General features: G+C 41.0%; 1 protein-coding gene across 1 annotated transcript in view; it reads right to left on the reverse strand.

The window, feature by feature from the left end:
- LOC148424135 (contactin-associated protein-like 5) overlaps positions 1-16,653 on the reverse strand; it is a 176,718-nt gene extending 160,065 nt beyond the window's left edge. Inside the window, exon 1 of the mRNA XM_088414911.1 lies at positions 16,364-16,653. Coding sequence (XP_088271037.1) covers positions 16,364-16,541 — 178 coding nt within the window. The 5' untranslated portion in view covers positions 16,542-16,653. The remainder of the gene's footprint in view (positions 1-16,363) is intronic.
- Between the last annotated feature and the right edge of the window lie 2,063 nt (positions 16,654-18,716).

The following is an 18,716-nucleotide window of genomic DNA, read 5'->3' on the forward strand; positions in this document are numbered from 1 at the left end:
TGTGAACCCTGCGAGCCGGTCCCCGGCCTCTGTGAACCCTGCGAGCCGGTCCCTGGCCTCTGTGAACCCTGCCCGTCTGCCTCCCGAGCCAGTCGCCCGTCTGCCTCCCGAGCCAGTCGCCCGTCTGCCTCCCGAGCCAGTCGCCCGTCTGCCTCCCGAGCCAGTCGCCCGTCTGCCTCCCGAGCCAGTCGCCCGTCGGCCTCCCGAGCCAGTCGCCCGTCGGCCTCCCGAGCCAGTCGCCAGTCTGCCTCAGTCATCCCAAGTCAGTCTCCTGGCATCCCCGCCGTTTCTGATTGGCCCCCAGTGGCTGTCTCTGTCCAGCCGGCCGTTCCCTGTGCTGCCAGCCACGGCGCCGCTGCCACAGCCTCCTGAGCCGCCAGCCTCGGCGGGGCAGCCGCAGTCGCCTGGGCTGTCAGCCATGCCACCATTGCCGCAGACGACAGAGATGCCAGACGGTCCCCCGTGGTCGCCCCTGTCCCAGGTCAGTCTCGTGCTCTCACTCGTGTCTGTGGCCTGCACCCAGTGGCTGTTCCCTGATGGCACCCCGACGACGCCTCCGCACCTGCCTGACGGCGTCCAGCCGACGCCTCCGCACCTGCCTGACGGCGTCCAGCCGACGCCTCCGCACCTGCCTGACGGCGTCCAGCCGACGCCTCCGCACCGGCCTGACGGCGTCCAGCCGACGCCTCCGCACCTGCCTGACGGCGTCCAGCCGACGCCTCCGCACCTGCCTGACGGCGTCCAGCCGACGCCTCCGCACCTGCCTGACGGCGTCCAGCCGACGCCTCCGCACCTGCCTGACGGCGTCCAGCCGACGCCTCCGCACCTGCCTGACGGCGTCCAGCCGACGCCTCCGCACCTGCCTGACGGCGTCCAGCCGACGCCTCCGCACCTGCCTGACGGCGTCCAGCCGACGCCTCCGCACCTGCCTGACGGCGTCCAGCCGACGCCTCCGCACCGGCCTGACTGCGTCCAGCCGACGCCTCCGCTCTGGCCTGACTGCGTCCAGCCGACGCCTCCGCTCTGGCCTGACTGCGTCCAGCCGACGCCTCCGCTCTGGCCTGACTGCGTCCAGCCGACGCCTCCGCTCTGGCCTGACTGCGTCCAGCCGACGCCTCCGCTCTCGCCTGACGGCGTCCAGCCGACGCCTCCGCTCTCGCCTGACGGCGTCCAGCCGACGCCTCCGCTCTCGCCTGACGGCGTCCAGCCGACGCCTCCGCTCTCGCCTGACGCCCCGCCTGCCGATCTCCAGGGGCAACCGGGATACAAGCCTACCTGGGGTGGCTTGCTGTTCGCCATCGGGCGCCCAGGTCGCCCGCCTGACTCGGCCCGCCGGGCACATCTGCTCTGGCGTCCTGGCCGCCCGCCTGATTCGCCTCGCCGGGCACCTCTCGTCTGGCGACCGGGTCGCCCCCCTGACTCGCCCCGCAGGGCACCTCTTGTTTGGCGACCGGCCCGTCCGCCTGACTCGCCCTGCCGGGCTCATCTGCTCTGGAGACCGGGTCGTCCGCCTGACTCGCCCTGCTGGCCTCATCTGCACTGGCGACTGGGTCGCCCTCCGGACTTTCAGCCTCAGGTGTACCCCGTATGGCACATGGGGTGCTTTTGGACTGTTTTTGTTTGTTTTTTTTTTCTGTGCCCTCCTCCGGTCCCCCTTCCGCCCGCCCTGCCTCGGTTTTGGTTGCTTGTCGGTTTGTTTTGGGACGTCTGGGATCCGTCCCTTGAGAGGGGGGTTCTGTCATGGTTTGTTGGGTTGTGGGTTTATTTTGAGGGGTTCTGTTTCTGTTTACGTTTATAGTTCCGGTTTCTGCCCCTGTCGCGTCTCCCTGCGTTGGTTTTGATTTAGTCCACCTGTCTGTTACCTGCGCCTCGTGTCCTCCAATCTGCTCCCTTTGCCTGTTGTCCCTGCCCAGCTGCCATGTGTTAGTTTGATTAGTTTGTGAATGTATTTAAGCCTAGTGTCTGTTACAGCCCGTGTCGGATCATTGTCTCTGTCGTGTCAGGTCATTGTCGTCTTGTAGTCCCGTCTCGTCTCGCCCATCAGTTTCGTGTATTCCTGCCAGCCTGCCCGTAGTGTTTGTTTTCCGTTTTTCCAGCTTGCCTGCGCCCTTAGTTTTTGCCGTCCTGTTTTTCCCGCTTTTTGTTCCCGTTCGTTGTATTAATAAACATGGATTTCATCAACCCCCTGTCCCGACGCTCCCCTGCTTTTGGGTCCTCCGCAACCACGCCGGCGTTCACACCCGCCGTGCACCCCCGTGACAAAAACGAATGCATACTAGTTCGAACTTAAGTTTATATTGTCATTTTAAGCTTTCTAAATTACATGATATTACTTATTTCACATTCAAATTCATGTTATTCAAACACAGACATGTGGAGAAAATCTTATGGTTTTGAGTCAAACCACCCCCAATATGGAGGTTGAAAATGAAGCAAAGAAACTACAGTGATCCCTCCTACTTCGCAGTCTCAGATATCGCAGTCTCAGTACTTCACGGGTTTTTCCAGGAAAGTTTAAAATATTTCAAAATAAAAAATTTAAAATATGGAAAAAAACTTGAAAAAAACTTGAAAAAAGCAAAAAAGTACATTATAAAGTACTGGATTTATCAAATAACTAAGGAATATTAGTTAATAACTATGTTAAGAATTCTTCAAGTGTTAGAGTTTGGGACGTTTGTTATCTTATTTTGAAATGCATGCTTTTAATATGTCGGGTCGCGTTGCATTTCCGTTTCCTGTTTTAAGTTCTCTGAGTTCATTACGGTGGCGTAGTGAATGACAACGCAAGCTCATCTTTATAGTTTATTATTTATGTTGATAACTCACGCTACGGCCTATGTTTAGTAAGCGATGAGTGTTTATTCTGTTTATGTGTTTGTTTGTGTAGAGATTGCACTTTATAGTTAGTTGTTGCTAACCTGCTAATGTCGGCTAAAAATACAGTAAATTCATAGATTAAAGTTCGGCAAGTGTTTATATGTTAGTTTACTGACTTTAACATTGTTGTTGATTTATTATTTAACATATACTACATGATACACCACACATGAGCCAAAATAAATGTGAAGTTCAACGTGATGACTTGCGTACTGGAGTCTTAGTGCAGATAACCAGTCCTGAGAACAAATTCTCAACAAACTAAGTAATAATAGTTATTTAATGAATATACAATAATGTTAATAAGGATAATGTAATGTTAAATGATAGGAGAAAGGAAATAAAATACGCAAAAAATGCAAAAAAAAAAGGGTTCGTTTATGGTTACTGCGGCTATATAGAAATCTAGGAACTGATACCCTACTTTGCGGGTTTCAGACTTCGCGGGGGGTTGACACCCCCCATTAACAGCGAAGTAGGGGGGATAACTGTATTTGTAAGGGGAGTAATACAGTACCTCTTTTTTGTTTTATTAACTCTCTAATTTGTTATTGGCTCCAACATCCTGATTATGTACCATGAAGCTTCATTTAAATTATTAAGCTTAAATATATTGTTCAAAGAATTAAAATCCGTTTCCAATACATGTTTAAAAAAAAAAAAAACACTTCTTAAAATGTCTTGCCATTCTTATTTACAAGTTGATGTCCCATGCGATATCAAACAAACCTGACAATTTTATTTAACAAAACAAAAGAGGCATGAAAAATTATGGTGGACCATGTGGAGTGTATAACACCCATCTTCGAGTCCCTCAAAAAAAATAAAAGATTGAAAAATGTTTTCGTGCCAATTCTTTTCTACCACCTTCCACTGACATTCTTTTAAACAAAGATTTCCATACTGATAGAACACCACAGTAATATTTTGCATGCATTTTTCTCTGTGACAAACATGGGTAAAAAAGTAATTTTGCAAAAGAATTTCGCCGCAACGTTTAATGTCCTGTGGTTTCATTTTGCAGTGTTGTGGTTTTTAATGGGCTAAAATGAGTAAACAATTTGTGGACCTCAGTTAAAAAAAATGCTTGACACATTTTTCTTGCCCTCGATACCCCCTTATTAGTATATATACACAAAAGAAAAAATATGTCAAGCCAATTACAGCAACAATTGTTAATATTCTGTATGTTAAGATACTATGTGTATGATGAGCTATTTCTGTTCTCCAGCACACAGTAGCAGCTCATCATCATCATCATCATAATCATTGGTTAGTATCACGAGCACTGAAATGATGAAAGCTCATCATCGGAATATTGTTAATCCTTTGACATTTGCTACTTTACGATCACATGCTTCGATTCCCCATATTCACAAAACTCTCGAGTTTTGATTTGCTCCCATAGTGTAAGCAGTTGTGTATTTACCATTTCTTTATTCATTCTCCATTCTTGTGTGGGCAAGGACCTTTTTCCTTTTGCTTCATGCTGTCTATTCCTAAACTTGTATAATTTACAAAGTGTTTGTACTCTTGTCATTCTAATTGTTCTGGGTAGTTACAATTTTCTCCTCTTGCACTATTTAGTCCTCCTTCACAGTGGAGTTTTTTTTTTTCTTTTTCAGTTCCATGTTTTTTCTTCCTTTCTGTTTGAAATAGTTTTGTGTTGTTATTGGCATCTAACTACTCATGGGTTGGACTGGTCCACCTGTGTTGTTTTTTTGTTTTTTTTTACCTCCTGGCTGTGTTTTAGGTTTAATAAAATTATTGTCAGGATGTTTTATTTGAATTGAATCTGTTATTTATTTATTTATTAATTTTTGTGTATCATTTGCACGGAACAAAAAAAGGCTGCTAGACTCAGGACTGTCTCATAAAATTCTGATGGGAAGAAGCCCGCATACCAATCACCGAAACAAATTCATTTTCACAATATACTGTATCGGGTTCTTTTTTCTTCAAAAATACAACATCAATACAACTGCATTAAACATCAATACACTATGTAGGCACAGTACACTTTCAAGATAGAAGTAGCATTAACAATCAATATTATAACGTGGCATAAATTTCTGTAACGATAATACACTGGTTATCCATCCTTTAGTGTCAATATAGTGAAGGCTATTATCAAGATGCACTGTCATTATCCAACAGTGTATCCAAGTTTTCAATATACTGAGTTGTACTCAATACCGGTGTTGTCGCTTATAAAAAAATCGCAAAAACAGTGAGTTAAGAGTTGCTCTCTGATTCATCTCTTAGCAGATGAGCATATGGTTTGTATAAATGGGTCATCTCATATACGATATGCTGTATATCTGTGGCAACACGTTCTATTGATTTGTTCGTATGATTTCAAGCTTTGAAATACACTACACACAGGCTCCTCCAATCATTTAGGATACAATGTTGTCTACCATATATGCTAGTGGCTTTGCATTTAGTACTTTGTAATATTTTGATCCTTAAGTACTTTTATTGAAATGTGTGTTTGTTCACAAATGGCCAGCAGACGGGAGTGTAAAATGAATATATTATGGGAGGAAACTAGCTAAAATAAAACATGCTCCCTTTTTCTCATCAACACAACAAGTAACTCAATATGCAAATATGTATTCATTTTTTAACAGTTGATGTTTCTTCCAGTTGTCACATCCTCTTCGTGTGGGCTGATAGTTAGACCAATTATTCTTCCAAACAAATCACTCTCATCAAAAATTAATGCAATTATGAAAAACAGCACTTGGAGTGTCTAAATACGTATGTCACACGTTTCTGGCAAGCTGAAGAAAAATCCACAATCTTGACCTGAAAGTTTCCTTTCAAGTAAAAATAACTTGTTAATTTGTGGAGGGAATGATAATGTGGGATCAAAAGAAGGAGCATACAAAAAGTCTAATCATGTGTAAATGACGCGGTAGCATGAGATTTTCACAACAATGACTTTGGTGTGGATATTAAATTAGGGATGCACCCAGTGAAAATTAAATCAGGGATGCATTAAATTAAATTTGAATTATGGATGGGAGTAGATCTGCAGTAACCAGCCTCGTAAAAGTCGCATTTAACCTTTTGAGGTACGTAATCAATAAGATCCTGGGGCAGTCTCCGAAATTTGTATGACTTAAATTAATCTTGTTCGCATTCGATTACGCCTACTGTCCTCATGCTTTTATTGTAATGCAGATAAGGAAGAGGTGCAGATGTTCCCTACTGTGTCCATGTGTCATCACTGCGACATCTTCACTTCTGGAAAGTAAGATTAACAATGCATTTATTCCGTCATAGTTCTACGAATAATGGCCAATGGGTTGAGTTCATTCTTAACTGCATACGGGAGTCGATATCTTTTGGGGTACCAATATGAAGGCAATAAAATATCATTATCTTTTGTTAGTTTCTCTAATGTACAGGCAGTGAATGGTCAATTAGAAACTATGAATTATCTTCATAAACAAGCCTATCATCTTACTCCCTATTATGCCAGCCCAATGCATCAGTTCATGAGAAAAATAAATAAATAAAATCATGTATTCTTGAATCCACTCCACAGGTATCTAAACCACATATGAATAAATATTAGGAATACAATGTAGTGAACAATGGTCTTAATACTGGTATGTGAGGCGCTTTCTTCACACACCGAACATGTATCAATACAATGCATGAAATAAAGCACCACACGCTAATTATTATGAAGGATTGATTGATTGGTGATGCTGATTTGGTTAGCACCTAAGTTAAATGGGCTCAGTTGTTCCTGTGTGGATGCCTTCATGTAAAGAAAAACATCCTTAAACTCAAGTCAAAATAAAACTGTTCAAAACTGTTCTGAAGAAACAGCGATATCACATGCGGAAATTGTATGTTAAGTCTCAGGACTTAAAGTGTTGAACATAAATGAGAAATTTACACTTTATTCAAAAAATTACTCAACTTTTCTTCTATTCATATTTCAAGTAAAAATATTCCAAACTGAGACAATAGTTAATAAAAAAAAATCTGCATGCAATTTTCTATATGTTCTGTTGTAAAACAGCAAACTCATATATAACAGCAATAGTCTGTCTTAGCACTAAGAGGATAATAAAAGAAATATCACCATATAGGTGTATTAAACTTTGTCAAAAAATAAAATATGATTTTCATCAACACCAAGGCTTTTAACGTGAATTTAATTGAACTAATTTTTCTCATAGGCCACATCACATTTAAAACTTCCCTTGGAGGGCATTTCTGACTGTGATAAGATGACTGTATTAAAAAGAAAATCACTTTATAACAGTTTGACAATTTCCTTTGCTTTTCATCATTATTATGTATTGGAGAAATTTGAAACTATAACTCATGGGAAACTTGAACAACCAAAAAATACTCTTATTGTACACTTTTTTTGTCAAGAGGATATGTGGCAAGAGCAGAGCTGTAAAAAGTTACAGTTACTTTTTTTTAAGTGAACAGAATTTGCCATTTCAGGGCATATGTTTTTTTTATAAATGGAGAACAAAAAGAAACATACAAGCCCATTTAGCAAAAAATAAAAAACAAAAAAAAACCTGAAGCCAACACACACATTTGACTTGAGATTTACCACAGTTGAGACTAAGACATCTTTTGTTCATCAATATATGCTTGTTTTTTCACATTTAGGTTTTCTATTGGTGAGTGACCATTTATCTATGCATCCCTTCATTCCAAATCCTACTCCAAACACTTACCAATTGGAACAATATTTGTCTTTTTCACAATATCGGTAATTCAATTCTACACTATTTGAATTGCGGGCCAAGACGCCCGTGTTTGCACAAAGCGTTAAACTTAAAACATCATGTCTTGACGATGTTCCGCCCCACTAACAGAAATCAATTTCCACTTCAGTGGACAGTAACGGGAGAAATTATTGATTGACTACACAGTCTAATAACTCTCTGGCTCCTCGTCAATTACAGTAAAGGTCAGTCCAATAGGGTGTTAATGATCTGACGCTGATGTATACACTGCCTCTGCCTCTTTTCACTGCTTTTTCGAAAATATCCCAAAATTGGAGAAGTGGCATAAAGAGAAGGTGACACATGTTCAAGCTTCTAACCCCTCACCACCCTCTCGTCTCCTTCCTGTGTTGTTTTGCACCCGGGAATTCTGAGGGCAGCTCTTTGGAGCATTGTGGCGATTCATCACGGTGGAGACGTGTCAGACGCCATCACCACTCACATTTGAGAAGCAGCCGGCTGTCATAAATGAGCGAGTAGCGGTCAGTTCCATGCCAAATTCCCTCTCCTTAGCAGGAGTCATGTTCCTGTCCACACATCAGCAATGGGCCAACATATCACTGATGTCATATCACATAACATGTGATGTCACATTGGGAGTATTCATAGATGGGGCTTTGGGATTTACCAGTGACAAGAAAGGTCACAAACAAGGCCAATGCAACCTTGATTTTTTTTTTTGGTTTTGTTTTGACTTCCTCTAGCACCAATTTTGTGTCCCATTTTGTCTCTCACTCCCAAAAAGAAGCTTGCTCATTTTTCCCTGGAGAAATAATTGTAGTGTGTGAAATCATCTCTTTACAGAGACACATACATAAATGGACAAAGCGTATAAAATGTCCATAAAATGAACTGAGCAAGCTCTGGTAGAAATGGGCGTCTCCACCGTTGTAGGATGGAACACGGCTAACTCCCAGCTATTTGAATTGGCTATCCCAATTCCACTTTAGATCAGATCAGTTAAGGCAAACCGTCCGAGACAATGCATGAGCTGGAATTGACTTGCTTCAGTCCGTGCAGCAGATTGATGCATCCACTGTACCTTTATAAACTCACATTGTGGAAGATGTACTTGACCGCACAGTGAAGGGAGCAATTGGAGACCACCTTGCACAAAACTCTTCCCACAACACACACACATAATTTAGGTTGGTAACTGGGTCTGTTAAAAAATATTTAAGTACAATTTTATCATTATTATAAAATTACAAATAGTAATACACCCATCCATCCATTGTCTATATGTACTTATCCTCACTAGGGTCATTGGCTTGCTGGTGCCTATCTGAGCCATCTACGGGCATTAGGCATAATGGATATATGTGTCATGCACAAATGCAATGTATCAGTAAAATAGTGTGTTCATGAAACTGTGTTATTCGAATAAAAATTCAAACAACATAATGTCAGGGTAAAGCAGATACTGTATAGTCTTGGCACAGGAGACATTGAGACGGATTGTCTCCTACTAAAGAAACCAAAGGCTTCCTCCAACAGAGAAGTACCATCCTAATGTGAACAGGAGGCCAGCTGTTGCTTTCAGTTGTCAATCAGGATTGATGGCTCTCTGACTTCCTTCCCCTTCAAAAGAATGGTTGGCGAATGAAAGACTTTTGAAGAAACCATTCCCACGCACGCACACACACACACCTGCATTCTTCAGTGAGACCACAACCCCCAAAAGTGTATGCAAACTGGATGCAAAAGATGAAACATTGTCACTGTTACGGCTACTCATGATAGTAACAGTGGTCCGAGATCTCGTGTACTTCCCATTTTTCTGCGTGGATTAAATCAATTGTTTCACTATGTTGAGGTAAGTGCGATCTTTCAACAAAACCAAATACACGAGGACCTAGTTCGACGCAGGTAGTTGAGCTAGGTTCCTTGAGGCGGGGGACACCTCGGACCGGTTGCAAGCCAATTGCAGGGCACACAAGAGACAAACAACCATTCACACTTACAATCACACCTCAGGACAATTTAGTGTTTCCAATATACCTACCACGCATTTTTTGGAATATGGGAGAAGCACCCAGGAGAAGACCAACACGAGGAAGGGGGCATGCGAACATGCAAACCCCACACAGGAAGACCGGGGCAAGCTGGTATTGAACCCTAACCCTTTGAATTGTGAGGCAGCTGTGCTAACAAGTCTTCCACCATGCCCAGCAACAACAATAATAATAATTGTTATTAATAATAACATTAATATTCACAATTATGAATGTGTTTGTTTCTACATAGATTTGCCAGTGTCATCTTTTGAATGAAATACAGTGATATCGACTACAGAGCGCAGAACAGCTGCCAAATCACATTATACCACTCAAGCCCAAACCCAGACTACCTGTTAATTGATTCAGAATTTTGTCTACTTTTTGTCTCCAAATTGGCAGATGCAAGTCCGGCCAAATGCCTAGAGAGGTGCACATGGACTACCAAATTCCCAAACAACATAAAATGATGATTCACCCATCTGTATGTCTGTCTACCAAAATAAGGGCATCTGTCAACAAATTTTCATGTGTATATGGGGGCTTGTGTGTATAGGGAAGAAAGCACTCAGTTCAGTTGGGCGCAACAGTGTCTACTGAATTCTGAGACAGGGTAAACTCGACTTTGCCCGGCACAAAAATGCAGAAGTGAAAATGGGGGTCCCTCTCACCACATTGTCAATTGGTCTGTTATGGTCAGTCAGGCGCAACAAAACTCCTAAACTCCTAAATATGACCATTGAGAATTGTCCCAGCACCAAAATGAAGATGCAGCCATTTTTACACCAAGCATGCAGATGTCTGTCTATGAAAATAGTGGACATTGCTCTCTACGCTTTTTCTGCGCCCTATATACCGCTGCAGTTTATAGTATGTGAAATACGGTAGTTTCATTACATTTTAAGGGTTAGGGTTAGGGTTATGCGAGGCTGAAAGAATTAAGGAATACGCATACTAGTATCGGTCTGTAAAATGTGGTCTCAAATATCCCTCGTTCTTTCACAACATAACTCCCTGCCTGTATAGGGGGAAAAAGTGAAAAACAAAGTGTCAAAAAATAAAATAAGAATAGAAATCTTATGTAATAAACATTAGGCTACACTACCATTACTCTTTTAATCTCACACATCCCCTGGGGGGCACCGCAGTTCGAGAATCTCTGCCCCGGGTGGCATGTACAAAGCTGCCAATGACAAGATTACAATTTCAAATTAGATTACATTGTGGGCGTTCTGTTGGTATTTTTCACAAATGCAGAGCTTGTTAGAAATGGTGTGAAGCGTGATTCTCCTCAGAGAAAGTGACCTCGGGAAAATTGGCAATCCATCCATCATATCTTTGCAGAATTTGCATGAAAATATCCTTTATAAATGCAACATGCATACATGCCATGTGTTGTCTGGAGAGTCATTGTCCTCCAACAGGATGCTTCCAGGTAGGGAAACTAATGGCACCAGGGAATTGTGGAAAACAAGGGATTGTTTTCAGGAAACAAACAAGTGCAAATCACCAGATCGCTCCGGTCCTGTCTGGTGCAGGCAAACAGGGGCGACCGAGTAAGTATCACAAGTCTCCCTGTGATATAAATATGGATGCTAACATACAAGTGTGTTAGGTGATGTTATGTGATGAATAGACGGCATTGTCACATAATTTAGAATAATTATTTATAGATACCTTGACAAGAAACCGTATTAACTCATTCTTCCCAAAAGGTCAGTTTCATCACAATGTTGCAATGTGTCATACTACAAACACCTAGCAAGAAAATCGTTTTCTTTACTCTTTTTCCTAAAAGGTCAGTTTCTTGATGGTTTCAAGTGGTCATACGTGAGTTAAAATATAAAAGTAAAAATAATGATTGTAACTTATGTTGAAAAAAAATGTCCACTATGTAGAAATGCAGGATAACAATAAGAAGTGAATAATAATAATAATCATGGCTTTTATCGTATGTGGGAGAGTAGTTTAGGAAATACATACAGTCATTTTTAGTTATCACTGTAATACTGAGTAAATGGTATAGCGCAGTTTCACCTTAGAAACTCAAAGCGCTTTACGTTGACAACTCATTTGTGTGAACGATTAAAATGCATGTAAAATTTTTGCTGTGGGGCAAAAGGAGTAATTTATCTACCTTTTTATCTGTGGCACTTGGAAACCGAAACTCTCTTTTCAAGTCGAGCCACTGTTTCAATAAACCATGCACCTCTCTTGTGATGAATTTAAACTGAATTAGAGGAGCTGCTTCAATGGGATGGGAAGTAGGCTGTATTTATGCCCACAAAAGCCGGTTTCAACTGCGTACATCTGTGAAAAAAAAAAAAAAAACTCTACCAATGTGCAGTTAGACTGCCTTGCTAAGCTAGACTTGCAAAAAATACGCAACCTCCAGGTAAAGTCAATTTTCTGTCAAAGTGATTTTAGTCAACATTTTTTTTTGTCTTACACTGTTAACGTAAAGCTAACTTTTCATGGTCAAATATGCAGCCTTCAATGAAAGAACACACTTATATAACTGTGCTGACTTGTGATTGCACTCTTCAGACTTGCATTTAAACGCCCACATGATTGCATCATTGGCAAATGATATTTGTATGCTGAAAAATGATAAATCTTCCCAATATCTTTCCATCCATTTCCACACCGCATATCCTCATGAGGAAGTGGTTGTGCTGGAGCCTCTCTCCTTTGGAGTCGTTTGCCAATCCAGGGTGTCTCGCCCAAAGACAGGTCAAATTGGCATCAGCTCTGTCATGACACTAAGAAGGAAAAGCAGTATAGAAAATTGATGGATAACTTTGTTAATATGTGTTTTGTTATTTCTCAGAAATTGAGGCTAAGCAGCTATAGAAAATAAATGGATGGATACGTAGATGGTCAACTAAAGTCTCACATCAGAGAAATGTGCCTTAATTGCGCTCTTTCCTGTGAAATTATGATTGTAGTTTGTTCTGTATGAAGCATAGCTAGCAAAATGTCTCATCCAGTTTTAGTGAATTTCATTTTTCACTCAACGACAATGCCTTTGCTGGCAGTACAATGATATGGCATGTTTATTTTAGACAGCTTGTCATTTGCGGGGGTGTGCAGTTCATCGGTACTGATAGACTGTCTCTCGGCAACGGAACGACATTTTGCCAACAGACTGCTGAATGACGAAAACATTTTCAAAACGACGGACTAAAACCATTGAACACTACATTTTGTCTAATTTTGATCAGTCACAATCCGTGTCATCACCAGTCATTTTACCGCATGCACACAAGCACCTTACAAATCCTGCACAGTCCAAAAAGCTGCCATAAATAATGTTTTGCACTACATTATATTTTGTCCGATCATTCTCATATGTATATATTTTTTTCTACTCAATCTACTGCTTAATTTGTTCAGAATCTGAGTCTATTGCTTTAATAGTGCTTCACTATCACTGCCCTTATTGCCCTATTACTGTTTTTCTTTGCTGACTTTATTCTATTCTCTATTGTTTGGAATGTAAGTCTGCTCGGGTGAGTGAACAGAATAAGAATTTCATTTTGTAGTGTTACAATGCATATGACAATAACATTCTTGATTCTTGAATCTCACTGTTGGAAATAGCTTGTCCCCACCCAATTGAATCTTCCAAATTTTTGACATATGTTTAAACTGCTCTTGGACATATGGGAGTGTAAACACAGTCTAAATAAGCAGCAAGCATACATATATGCGGCAAAGAATAACTAGCCAAGTGCTGGAACATTTGTTTGCAGTATGCTGTCAATGTTTGCGTTGTTTGGTTTCATGAACTGAAATGTATACTATACACAATTCGCTCAGTGCATTGTATAGACCTTAAGTAAAAAAAACAAAAAAACAATCTTCTTCAGAATTAAGGTTTTTGTTGTTATTTTGCTTTTTTAATATGATTTGAATGAATAGGTCGCTAGCACATTGTTTAAATAAAGTATTCTGGGATGCAGGCAAAGTAGCTAATGGGCACTCAGCAAATTCACATTCTCACTCCGATTGGCTCTTTGACAGGAAATCCATTTCAGATGGTAAGAAATAAATAAACAAAAGTATTATCTAGTCAATTAAACTCAACAAAACCTTGCTTTTTACTTGTAATGATTAAGATAATGACGCATGTTTTTTTTTTAAATTACCTTTATTTAAGACTTCAGAGCGATAAGCCTGCCTGAATCCCTTCCCTGAATCACATCAGTCTGTGCATGCTCCCTAGTGCATGTGATTGCTAATTGCAGTCTAGGCCCGACTGTACTTATCGAACATGTATGCTCCTTCTTGAAAATGATTGCTGATCAGGGTCTAGTGCCGAGGGATCACACCCTAGGTATTGTGTTTTTTATTGGTTTACTATCACTTAAGCATGTCTAATTAATTTGACTGATTAAAGGGAAAAGTGCAAAGCTTAGTTTTGCTTTTTGTTTAAGGCCAAGCTCTAGAGAGTACTGCATAATCCTTTTCCTCTCATTTTCTGATATTTTTTTACGCCATGTTGAATGTTGAAATGTTGTCACAATCTGGATGAAATTTCAGATGCCCAGTGTCTTCTTTCAATGCTTTTCCTTTGATGTTAAAAAGCTTAGCTCTAAAGATCAAAGGATTAAGACAAATACTGCACAAAGGTTAATAATATTTTTTCTGAGGTTTAATCATAATTTTTTTGTAGGATGACAGAATTTTTGGGTGGGAGGCGGGCCATGAATAACGTGAAGGAGTGACTGACCGCCAATTGGCTGACACAGCAACGGACTGACGATAACAATTTTCGGCTTGAAAAAAATGGCAGACCGATGATGACCGAAGTGGGGCCGGGGCACCAATGACTGACGGATGAGCAAAAAAATACACCTTTAATGTACCTCAAAAATACAATACAGTATAGCCAATAGCAATTAATAGAAAAACAGGTCAATATAGTCAAAAAATGCCTCATGTAGGACGGCAAATGAAATGCTCGTCCAGCAAGCATCACAGGGTCAATGTTGATATTGTTCTGTTTTGCTATGGCTTTGGCTATGGCTAAGCTTATGGAAGAATAATATGTTTACACTAAGTGCAACTACCAGATGACAATATACGGTGGCTTTATAGTACAAATGAATGAACAAATGAATTTGAAATTGTGTGGGAATGACACAATAACATTTCAATGGAACGAGCATATTTCAAAAGGAGTAAGAACAAGGGGATCTCATTTACTCCTACCTTTTCCTTATCACTCACTACTGTATATTCATAATTCCTGCAATGAGGTTAATTGGAATATAAATCATTATAACCTAGTCCCGGAATGGGCAAACAATGGCTAGGGGTCGTATGCGGCCTGTCAAGCTTTTTAATTCGGCCCGCTGAACTTGAAGAAATTATCAGTCAGGAATAGAAACATAATGTAAATATCCCAAAAGATAGTGGAACTATCAATGCTTTCAAATGGTAACTGATAGCACTAAAACAAAGTTTATTTTGTTCAGGGTTAGGGTTAATTTTCAGTCGTTGTTAGAGTCATTTCAATACATGGGACTTGAATAAAACTGTTCTAAAGCTTTTGTCAAGTCTCTATTGAAACATCCCACATTGATTTCGATGGTACAGTGGATTATCAAAACACTCCTTTTTAAATTGCAGTTCTTTAACGGGTTGATAAACACATAAAAAAATATGTTCAGCTTAAAAGACAATTATTTCTATGTTTTTCCCGTATAAGAACAATGCCAAATGTTTGAACTCATACAGTGTAATAATTTTGATTTTGGTTATTTTTTTGGTACATGTCTGACAGCTGCACATGGACACTATGAACATAACCTTTTTGATAGAAGTAATAAAGGTTTTATTGGTTTCTGCACCCATAGTACGGAGAAGTGGGTCTCATTTTTATAGTGTGTTTTAGGGCCCATACTTGACTGCGGTGTGTATTTATTGATCCAATTTTTCACAGCAAGGTTATGCTTGATTAGAAAAAAAAAAAAAAAACCCTGCTAATTTGGTACAGTTTTCCATGATGCATCTGTGCACTGTTTGTATTAATGTCCAGGAAATGTTCACCTGGCTCTGTGGGATTCATTATCTTCACTTGGGTCTATGTGTAAATGGCTGAAATGAGAAAAAGTGGCAAACAAATGATATTGAGCTTGGTTTCGGGGAAGAAAAAAAAAAGGACATAGTCATGCAGGCGGGATAAATAAAAGCGGGAAACAATGGGGCATTGCCGCGGGAGCATCATTAGGCCAACCAATAACAGTAACCTTCTGCAGTGTTTGTGGCCACTCAGCAGTTCCTCAACATGAGCCTGCACACATTGACTCTCACATGCAGCCTTAATGACCCCCCCCCCCCCCCACACACACACACACACACACACACACACAGAAACTCCCCAGGGCCAGGGCACAGCAACATGCATGCATTGGACTGAGCGTTATTTGACTTCCACCTGTTTCCTCGACATCATCATCGTCATCATCACCGGCTCTCCCAGCAAGATGAAAATAACTTATTTGTGTTCTCCGATTAAGGATTTCTAAAGTTGATCTCCTGCCGCTGCAGCATCTGTCGGCATGCAATGATCCTCTCGTCACAATGACACCATATCCCACATCAAAGACCCCCCCCTTCTCCTCTTTTTTCTTGACTTGGCAATGAGCTGCAACTCACAGGTGAACTCTTCCCTCCCTCCCTTCCTAAAGGCATTCAATTACTCACAGTTGTTGGCAGCAGACGCTCCGCGGAAGGCGCAGAAAGTCACACAGAAGGCAAGCATGTGCGCCAGCCCAGTCATCTTTCCTTGTTCTTCTGTTGTCTTCGCTCCCCCTTTATGAAATGTTATTTTATCCTCAGCGAGTTGGAGAGCGATTGGTGAGGAGGAGCGCGGGCTCCTCATTTTCCTCTGTCCACGGAGAGAAGGAGTGTGACGTTGGAGAGCAAACCGCTCCCACGACGGCGACAGGCTGCACCCTCCTCCTCCTCTTCCTCCACAACAACAGCGGCGGTGTGAGGCAGCCAGCATCCGCTCTCGCTCACTTACTCACTCACTCACTCACTCACTCAGCCAGCAGCATCCCTCTCCTCTCCCGCCTCCATCCTCCTCCTGCCTCCTCCCACTATAAAAAACACCCACCCACCAGGAGGAGGGGGCGACACCTGCCTGCAGCACATACTTTGTTTTTCTGTAGACCCTCAATTAGATGGATACTAGAGTGTTGCTATAGTACAGTCTCAAATATTGGGTCGATGACATTTCCAGATTATAAAGACATTAGCAATATGTTCAACATCAGATTGTATTATTGTATTGTGATTTAGCAAAAGAATCTTTTGTTAATTGCACTTATTTCCAGTTGGCATCAATGCCTCCAAGATTGCTATTGGTGTTGATAAGAGAAGTAAGAAGATGATTTATATGGAAACGATGCTGGAGATAATCAAGAAATACGAACCTAGCCTAGGCTACCCTTACTGGGGAATATGGGCATAACATGCGCCACTCAAAGGTAAATAAATCCTTTCTATATTTTTTATTTATGATGTTTTCTGATTGTATACATGTGTATTATATATATGTAGCACTTACTATACTATTTTGGGACGAATTTCTAACATGTATGTTCAATTTTGCTGTTTTTACCTGGGGTTCTAAACACATTAGGTATTTAACATAGGTTTGGATTGCCCGCCATAAGGTGAATTCGCCTTACGAGCCCAACCCCGAAACGGATTAATCCCTTATCCCTTATTTATCTCTTTCAGGCTCAAATTAAGTTTCTTTTTTTTTTTCAAACTTCTAAAAAAAAAAAAAAAAAGGCCTCAATCAATATTAATGTGGCATATTATTGGCATATTAGGCATTTTATTGTTGCAAATTTGTAATGCCTGCCTGGACATATATATATATATATATATATATATATATATATATATATATATATATATATATATATATATATATATATATATATATACACATACATCCATTTTCTAGAACCGCTTATCCTCCACAACTGGTGCCTATCCCAGTAGGCAAGGGACACTCTGAACCAGCCAGCTAATTACAGGGCATACAGAGACGAACCATTCACGCACCCAATCACACCTAAAGACAATTTAGTGTGTCCAATTTACCTGCCATGAATGTTTTTGGGAGGAAGCCATAGTGCCCAGAGAGAACACATGTTGGCTAGGGGAGAACATGCAAACTCCACACGGAAAGGCCGGAGAGAGCTGAATTTGAACTCGGGTCGCTGAACTGTGCGGTGGACAAAATAAATATGTCTCATAGGAACATCTATGTGAAACTAGGGCTTGAGAAAGCAACATTTAGTTTCCAGAGCACTTCAAATCAATTACTTGTATTATTAGTATTTTTTGCGTTTAATTTTGTTATTATTGACAGTTGCTGTTTTCATGAAACAATTCAAGATGACAAACCCAGTATGGCTCCAAAAACTAAACATATCAGATAGTAACAACAGGCCTTCTTTGCAATATAATTTGCAGAAGCTATCAGCAGTGGGTACCATTCATAGTTGCTTGCATAAAAATGACATACAAAACCTTTTCACTGCTGGAGCAGACTAGCTCGTTTGGGGGTCTGCCAAACTCTGCTCACAATATCCAGTTTTTCTTGGAAAGTCCTTGGTGATAAATGTGTGCCAAGTATATCTGCAACCAGATCCACCTCTTCTCCTACTCAATGATTTGAAAAAATTAAAGACAAAAATTTGTCTGTAGAAAACACATTTCCTGGCTCAAATTCATAGCATTCTAACGGCAAAATGGTGCTCCGAGGAAGTTAATGTAGGACTATTTAGCTTGCCTTTAGGTCGTAGTAGAGTGAGATGATTGGTCTGAGTGCTATAAAGTGAACGGGCTGTGTCCAATCGCTTGGACTGGGCAGGGCATTGTTATTTTGTTCGGAAGGCTCTGGCAGATTTCAGGGAATCCTGATAACACTAGCTAGCTCAATTATAATTGGATAGAAAGTTTTTAATCTAACTTGAAATGGAAAAAACTCTAGTATAATATGTAGCATTGGAAGCACTGTATATAAAAAAGAAAT

Source organism: Hippichthys cyanospilos, chromosome 5 (assembly GCF_059441005.1).
Source record: "Hippichthys cyanospilos isolate Australia breed blue-spotted pipefish chromosome 5, RoL_Hcya_1.0, whole genome shotgun sequence".
In the NCBI taxonomy this organism is placed as follows: Eukaryota; Metazoa; Chordata; class Actinopteri; order Syngnathiformes; family Syngnathidae; genus Hippichthys; species Hippichthys cyanospilos.